At 44.0% G+C, this 8,481-nt stretch overlaps 2 protein-coding genes across 3 annotated transcripts in view; one reads left to right on the plus strand and one right to left on the minus strand.

Moving 5' to 3' along the window:
• LOC127749775 (voltage-dependent T-type calcium channel subunit alpha-1G-like) overlaps nucleotides 1-1,353 on the plus strand; it is a 28,001-nt gene extending 26,648 nt beyond the window's left edge. The window contains exons 12-13 of the mRNA XM_052269396.1: nucleotides 301-314; nucleotides 1,292-1,353. Of these exons, the coding sequence (XP_052125356.1) occupies nucleotides 301-314; nucleotides 1,292-1,353 (76 nt within the window). The remainder of the gene's footprint in view (nucleotides 1-300; nucleotides 315-1,291) is intronic.
• A 451-nt stretch (nucleotides 1,354-1,804) lies between these two features.
• LOC113213063 (uncharacterized) overlaps nucleotides 1,805-8,481 on the minus strand; it is a 33,711-nt gene continuing 27,034 nt past the window's right edge. The window contains exons 2-7 of one of the 2 annotated variants that reach the window (XM_026432003.2): nucleotides 6,570-6,693; nucleotides 5,235-5,345; nucleotides 5,023-5,160; nucleotides 4,837-4,934; nucleotides 4,413-4,578; nucleotides 1,805-3,495 (exon numbers count right to left, since the gene is read on the minus strand). In XM_026432003.2, coding sequence (XP_026287788.1) covers nucleotides 3,389-3,495; nucleotides 4,413-4,578; nucleotides 4,837-4,934; nucleotides 5,023-5,160; nucleotides 5,235-5,345; nucleotides 6,570-6,693 — 744 coding nt within the window. In that variant the 3' untranslated portion in view covers nucleotides 1,805-3,388. Of the gene's footprint in view, nucleotides 3,496-3,791; nucleotides 3,958-4,412; nucleotides 4,579-4,836; nucleotides 4,935-5,022; nucleotides 5,161-5,234; nucleotides 5,346-6,569; nucleotides 6,694-8,481 lie in introns of both variants that reach the window. The other variant, XM_026432002.2, reaches the window with a different exon arrangement.

The raw sequence follows: 8,481 nt of genomic DNA on the forward strand, positions 1-8,481 counted from the left end.
GTTTGTGTGACTGAAGAGAAACAATTGAGCGTAATAGGCACATCCCTGTTTGCTGGAGAAGAAATTAAAACTGCAACGTGAGCAAATAGTTTAACAAAATGACAATCAATGAAATATTTTACTGAAAAAAACGTTCACACTGCAATAAGTTTTCCCACCTGGACAAATGAACTATCAACTTCTTTGATTGAAAGCAGCTCCTATAAAAGCAAAGCTTGCTTAAAATAACAGTTAAATACTTTTAACAGAAAATGTCTGCTAAATAATATCAAACTTTCAAATTCTTATATCATTCCATAGGAAATTTGTGAAAAGTTTGTTCTAAAATGCCTGAGGAAAAAGAACCTCATAGCCGGTAAGCTATAAAATGTAAAATGACTTTATCAAAACGAGTATTAAAGGTGGTCCGTTTAGAACCAGTAACTTGCGTGTGGATTCTGTAGATCAGTTGTAACGTAGACCTGTCCCTCTCTATGACTTTTTGAATTGTGTAATTTTGCGAGATAGTAACCTTCTTAGTTACTACCACTACTAGCAAGCCTGTGTATCTGTGATAATTTTCTTCTTTCTCTTTTGAACCAAGTGGAGAGCACTCAGTTAGTGTAATTAATTATTTACCTGTTGTGTGATCACATGCCCTATGATTGGCCTACTTCCATTATGTCAAGGTTTAAGACAATGTTGACAGTCTTGATGGACAAAAAAAATGTTTGATAAAGAAACGGTCATAGAACATATGATCACATGCCTAACGAGCTTAGCCACACCCTAATGCACTGGTTAGCAGTGCCTCTGTGGAATTTAACTTTTGGCCGAATTGAAGTTATTCTTCTGCGGTACAATACTGATGTCACATCTCAGTTTGCACTGAGAGAACTGCTATCAATCCAACAAAAATTTTGAAAATGCTAATCTAATAATCAGAGATTTTCCTGGATTTTAAAGTTTTTCGCTCTATCGAGTGTACAAAAGACAAATCAAAATGAAATTCAAAGCAAGCTCGTTTGAAAATTTAAACAAATTAAGTCTGGTTAGCAAATGCTTCTCTAATTGTTCATTATTCTTCTACTTTCCTTTTCAATGAGTGTCTGAAAGTGTTAAGTATGTTTAGATAAAATAATATCAGTCAGTTTGTAAAGCTTGTGGATACCTAAACTAAGAGGGGCTTACACCTCTATAAAGTTCCATGTACTCATTCCATACTGTGCCATGTCCAAATTAATTCTAAATATTGATAAGAGGCAACTTTCACACTGCTATTAAATACTTAAAAAAAAATATTTACTGACAGAATTAGGAATTGATAAAGATCTTTCTAATACTACACAAGAGCATATCAAAAGAGCAATGTAATAAGTTCAGCTCATAACGCTGCAGAGCAATACCAAGCAAGTTTTTCAACATGTTTCATGTTTCTATAAAACCAACTGGTGAATTGATTCAAAATTTAAAATTTCGTTACCATTGGAAGATTTGCAGATTGTTCCTCTCGTCAATAAATATCTCTCTAGATGTTCTATCTAGGGCAATCTAGACATTTTAGTGTATGTTACTAGATATATCTTTCTACAACTGAGTAACATGTAAGGTGTACTGTATGTGACTAGGCACAAATGTGTGATGTATTGTTTCCACATGACCTTTGCCTAAAGAAATAAAATAGCAAAGCAAAGGAGGTGGTATATACTTTGAACCCCTATTCTATTCCTCAAATTTGTCGCCCTTTTCTGTAGTTTCACATGGCAAGGCACGCAAAATTTGAAAAAGTAGGAGTAGGTACGGACTACATATCTGAACAATGGGAAAAAGTTTAAAAATATTTAATGTACTAGATTAAAATTATCTTACAAGATCAATTCCTTGCATACCATTCATTACATAAAATTCTAATCAACTTGCCATTCAATCTATGAGAACAATAGGCAAACACCTCAGAAATCTGTTAGATTTGATTTAATCACAATTCTTACATAATATTTTACATTCTGAGGCAGTATGCTCATTTGAGGCAGCAGTCACAACAAATTTACAAATATTCAGTCATACATAACATACAGTCAACACACAAATCTCATTCACACAGCACACACATTCATACTTAAGTTCATTTAGCTCAAATGCTTATAGGAAACACTACACATATTTCCTGTTGTCTTGGCACTCACAGAATGATTGATGCAATCAAGGTCCAAAACATACATAACAAATAATACTGAACAGAGGATTTAATTCATGTCAGTATCACTGCATTCTCTAAAACAGTCCTATTTTAAGTTGATACTTTGGACCATCTTAGTCAAAAATTAACAAATCACAAAAAGAACAGTATTTTCCCTACACAACGATGGTATGAAGTTTGTAAATTCCAAATATTGTACTGAGGTTTACATTAAATTAAATAAATAAGCAGTAGCGTGTTGTCTAACATCAAATTCCCAGTCAAGCATAATTCATACCAACTCGGGTCAACATTTCACTCAATTTCATAAAATTTTAGAAAAATAAAATCAATGCAGAACAAAATTATAGTTTCAAGTTGCAGTTGGACAAGGTATGTTTCCTCTTTCTCTGGTTATAAAAAAAATAAATTCTGGAATTGAGAGCAATGATAGGACTAGCACTTAGCATAATAATGCACTTGAGTTCAGCTGACCTATGGTAACTCAGTCAGGAAGAAATTTGAGAGGAGAGCAAAAAATAAATACAGCAGCCTAAATTTGTATGAGCAGACAAGTCAAAAGCCCTAACCTAACCAATGAGAAGCTGTTTAGAAAATGATTGACTTTAAAGTTGTAATTTGAGCCGCCCATAATATAGGTATGTATTTTTAAACTTTGAGCCAAACTGAAATATTTGATAGTCACCACAGCAACAGCTCTCTGAAGGAATCATACAAAATGGCAATTCTACTCTATTAATTTTTCTCTCACAAAATCCAAAATACTACTACATAGTTCATAAAACTTATCTATTAAAAATATTTACAGATTATGCATTTGTTATTGATATTGTTGAGCAGACTTTTCCCTCGCGATATTCAAGAGAGCATTTAACTAGAGTTAACTGTCTTCTTTGCTCAAAGGCCTCTAGTTAAGACTTATACAGAATAAATACAGAGGACGGAAAAAATGATTAGGTACTTTCAAAATCTGTCAAAACAGGCAATTTTTCACAGAGACAAATACGTAACTACCTACAAAAAAGGTTTTATATAAAATGTACTGAAGATGTCAAATCACAGACGGTAGACCAATTTAGACTCTGGTCAAGTTGACAGAAAATGAATAAACAAAAAAAAAAAAAAGCAGGTGCTACAACAAATCAGACAATAGCACCATCTTTCATGAAGTTAGACAATCTGCAGCTTGGCTACAATTTCTTCAACAAGTTAGTAGTTGTAAGGGCCGTACTGAGATCCATGGTAATAAGGACCAGGATAAGCGGCAGGTGGTGCAGGGTATCCTGGGTAGGCATACTGTTGCTTTTGAGGGTACACTGCAAATAGATGGGCAAATTTAGTTTTAAAACAAAGAAAAAAAAGACATTGGGATATGGTAGGAGGACTTCTTATTTTCACACCTTCACATCATGAACATGCATTCTGATTAGTGTTTTGTATGACTTAAAGTATCAATTAATGTAGAAGCTTGGGATATTAAAATGGAAAGATATTCCAAGGAACTATTCATAGATATTAGTTAAACTCATTAATTCAATACGATCCAGAAAAACCTTTAAAGAAAACCAAAAGTAGAGGAAGGAGAATAAAACCAATGTGAACCAATGCTTACCAGGCATGAGATACTGCATGTTCATAGCTTCCTCTTTTTCCCGCTCACCACGCAGACAGATAGCTGCTGCGGAGAACAGGATTGCTGATACCAGAGAGGAGCCGACACCAACCCACGCCAGAATGTATGACCAATCATAAGCAAAGAATGTGTTTTCCCTCAGCACCTGTAGGGCATATGTTCAAAAAAAAAAGAAAGCCGAAACCATGTTAGGGATTAATTTCTGTAAAATCAGTTTAAATTGTGTGTCTTAATTTGACACATGACACCAGTTTGTAAGATCCTATATCAGATTCAAAGAGTCCTTGAAATAAAATAAAGGAGAGGTTGAAGAGAAAGTGGATCATACCCACAATTACAGATTAGCTGCAAGAGAATGATCCGCCAATTGTCGCCAGGACACGCTGAAAGAATAGTACACTCCCTAAAGCCTAGGAAAACTTCATTTACAGATTGAATACACTAGGTAGAGGTACTGCAAGATGACCATTTCATGGGAGCATGCCAGAATCAATAGTTCTTCCTCACCGTTGGCATTAGACTTATTGATAGGAGGAGTTAGGCATCAGGCAAGCACAAGTTATTCATTCATTCCTCCTCTTAACAATCTCAGCTTTATACCTGGCATAATGTACTGCACATTGTTGGCTTTTTCTGAGTCTCGTTCTGAACGAAGGCAGTTAGCAGCAGAGAAGAAAAGTGTGGAGGATATGAGTGAAAATCCCACTCCGATCCAAGCCAAAATGTAGGACCAGTCATACCACATGTGAGTCTCACTTCGAAGAACCTGTCAAGTGACAATTAACACACACACATTTCGTAAGCCTGCGAAAAGTCTTTTTTCTCCATCCTGCTGGAAACTTAGTAAAACTCAACTTCTGCCACAGCCATAAGCTAAAAAGAAAAGTCAGTGGAACAGCCATTACGTTTTCATAAACTGGTAATGAAAAATTCACCCTTTGCATTAAAAAAACATGTACATAGTCACAAATGATAGTTACATTCAAGTTTTTAGCTTTACAGTTACAAAACTAAAGTAACTTACATTGTTCCACTGTTGATAGTACTCTTCCCCTACAACCTTTTCTTTCTCGTAGTATTCCACACCATGCCAGAGACCCATCGCACCGGCACTCAATAGACCTGAAACACAAGGCGACATTGGACATTCAAAGCCAATTGACGATCAGGGCACACCGCAAGAGATGATGAAAACAATTTCTATACGCACAGGCCAGAAGAATGAGAATGGCGGTGGATGTGATGTTGCCCGGAGAGCGCCGCCAGCAGCCAGCGACACCCGTCCAGAAGGCGACGAACACCATCAGGAAGGCGACGATGAACAGGGCAATCATGGAGCGGCCCATGTCTGCAAACACACCAGGAGGACGTCAGCACCAGGACACTCTCTGAAACCAACGGCAGGCACAGCCCGGCACTCACGCAGGCGCGTCATGGCGTCCTCGGACAGCAGCTTGGTCTGGTTGTCCACGTCGGGGATGAAGTAGTCGATGTTGTGGCAGTGCGTCTCCACCGGGCTCAGGTAGGTTTCAACTGCGACAGAAGAAACAAAAAGAAGGGCGGTCAGCGACAGAGCAGGGCTCCCATTTCTAACAGGGAACCCGGATAAACCGAGTGTACCTGCCCACTCGGGTAGTAACCGGGTCGACGGGTGAGAAACCGGTCGAGTCCGGGTTTTTTGAGAGCCGTATGTGGAGAACGACTCACAGAAAAAGTGTCAAACTAGATGCGTTACGCCAGTGTACTGTACGGTGCAGTGCAGTGCAGTGTACGAGCCTGCGCGCGCTGCTGCCCCCTCAGTACTCAGTGTAGTTCGCGGCAGCCGGCAGCGGCACCGGGGCTCCGGGCCGGGCCGGGCATGGAGGGACTTCCCTGACCGGCACCGGCACCGGCGCACTCCACCTACCCAGAACTGGTACGCTACGCTACACCGCACCCGGCGCGCATCCAGAAGAGCGAATGTGCGGAATCATAAAGTCGGCTCGGATTTCAGCGCCCGTCTGTCCCGAGCTCATCATTTCGACACTCGCAAACTAGGCCTCCCGGCGGCGGCGGCGGGCTTGCTGGCAGGCTGGCCTTCCCTGCCGCTGCTGGCTGTGTGGCGCGACACGACGCGACGCGACACGGCGTCGTGCCTCTCTGCCTCTGCCGACACGCGTGCCGCCGTGGGCGCGGGGGGCTCAAACAAAAGGCACGCACGCACTCCAACGTCGCAGCGCTTTGAGACGCTTTTCGAGCGAACAGTCCGGGGGCGTACTTTGTGTCCTGGCGGGCGTCCCGGCGCGGCGCAGCGGCAGCAGGCACAGCCTGTTGCAATAATAATGCTCGACCTTGCGCCACGCCGCGCCACGCCCAGCACATGGCCGCACACGGCGACACACGGTGAACAGAGAGGTGTAAAAAGATCAAAATTTATATTTCAAACGCAAGCAATGATATGGTTTCACGACTCTTAAATGTTGTTCTTTTCTTTTTCAAATTAAAAAATAAATTTTTAAAAGCTGTAGATTTAAAAAACATTGACATTGTTCAAAAGAGCTGAAGGTTTACGGGGAAAATTTTCACGATGTCTTACAAAAATTACAATTTGAGATTGTGAATTCACAAGCACTTTGTATCGACTCATTGGAATTTATGGACAAGCAAGAATGTGCTGTCGCAAATTTACAACGTATTCCGTACATAAAAATTACTACAGATGTTGTAAATTGACGAGGATATTTTTCACAAAGGAAAATGTCCACTCCAATCACATACCGGTTGGTGGCCGCTCCTTGGGGTAGCAGATCCTGAAGAGCCCCTTGGTCCGCGTGTAGTAGAAGTACTTGGTGTTCATGTTCTCCAGGAGGCTCTCCTGACCGCCGCGCTTGGCCGCATATTGCTGCAACAAACGGAGGGGAATTCCGACGTCAGACAAACACATAAACACACTTGACTTAGCACAGACAAAACGAATAAACGACATACACCACTGCAATAGCGGCACACTATATGCAAGTACCGAGGGTGAAAACCTCGTGTACAGCATAAAAGCGACGCAATAAAAATTCAAGGTACGGTATACGATCACCAAAGTACAACCCGAACTGGCAGCGCTACCTGTATTTTGCCTATCTGTGGGGCCGACCGTAAAATGGCTTGCCCGAACTGGGCTGCGTCGGGGCTAGCTAGAGGTCAGCCTAGAGAGGTAGATATCGGCTTAAACATAAACAAGCCTGTGATTTGATAACTTGAAGCCTTTCTAGAGCGTGTTTACGTGAGCAGTTCGTGCCAACGAGGTCGTAAGCGCCGAGCCCGGAGCCCTCCTCGGGGTGTCACTTGAAGGGGCTTGTCACCCACGCGGAAATGGCCATCATCACACTTTTTATTTCGCGATGAAAGTTTAACCTTCTGCGGCATTGCCGGTTGGGCAATAGGGCGTTTTCACTACCTCTCCAGCCTTGTGGAAAATGTTCATTTCCACTTTTAGGCGTTATTCTTTTTACAATAACTGGCAATTATTAATAACTTACGAAAAACGGTGCACGTCACTTCCCCTATGCAGCCAAGCATCCTGGACGGAATATTTTTGTGGCTGAAAGTTGAACGCGCCCGGTCCCCGAGTCAGCCCCCCGACTCCCCCTCCGCTCCTGTGCTGATTACCCAGCTAGAGCCATTACTAGCCATTCCACGCCGGCCGGGGGGTGCCACTGCAGGCTTTGCGCCAGCTTTGCACCAGGCGGGCTGTGTTGCGCAACTAACGGTGCTCTGCGCATGGCTGCTGGCGGGGCGGGGCGGGGTGGGCGTGGGTAGGGCCCTCTCTGGTAGAGCCTCGTGCGCTGGAGGAGCAAAGCAGCAGTGGGTCGGGCCCAAACCGCAGAGAGAACGCTTTAGCTGCAACCCTCTACTATGCCGGCACGTCCAACGAGACCGTTGTGCTGAACAGAGACGGGGCGGCGCCGCCCGCGGGGTGCGGTCTGGACGGGTCGGTGAGGGTCGGCGAGGGTCAGGGCGATTAGCAAACGCCGCGCCCCACAGAGCGCGCGTCCGCACGCAGTGGGAGACCGACCTACATGGAAATGTGTCTTGAAAATTACACTCCAAAGTAAACGTTTTCAGGTATATTTCAGGGGTGCTTATTTCCACGCGGGAACCTAGAGAGCCTCTCGTGAACGGCGACACTCCACCCTCTCCAGATATGGAGTCGTCCCTGCGCTGCTGCGTCCGACTATATACTAGACCTTCACTACTCTGAGAACGGCGTGTCGCTTTGAGGGCGGGGCTACTTTTTATTGTTCGGGTGCGAGGAACGAAAGGCTGCTGTTGGACGACGAACCAGCGCAGCAGCGGTGGCGCCCGCGTCGTCGTCGGAGCAGTAAAACCTCGCACCGTCGTCGTCGCTGTTGCCCATACATTTTGTCGAGCGTGATGGGCGCGAGGACGGGCGGGTCATTGAGGAGACGGGAACGCACCGCGGCGACCCGACCCAGTCCGGCTCGCTGCTCTACTCTGCCCCCGGCCACCCTGGCCGTGCCCTCCTCTCGCTGTCCCCAATAGTAACGGGCCCCCGGCCCAGCGGCCCAGCAGCAGCGCCTCGGCCCAAGCAGCCTAGAGCGCGGCCCCGCTCCGCCAGCAGACGACACTGCTTTTAAAAGTCGGATGCAGTGGGAGTCACTCCGGGACGTGTTTC

Source organism: Frankliniella occidentalis, unplaced genomic scaffold, assembly GCF_000697945.3.
Source record: "Frankliniella occidentalis isolate FOCC.00 unplaced genomic scaffold, Focc_3.1 Scaffold91, whole genome shotgun sequence".
NCBI lineage: Eukaryota > Metazoa > Arthropoda > Insecta > Thysanoptera > Thripidae > Frankliniella > Frankliniella occidentalis.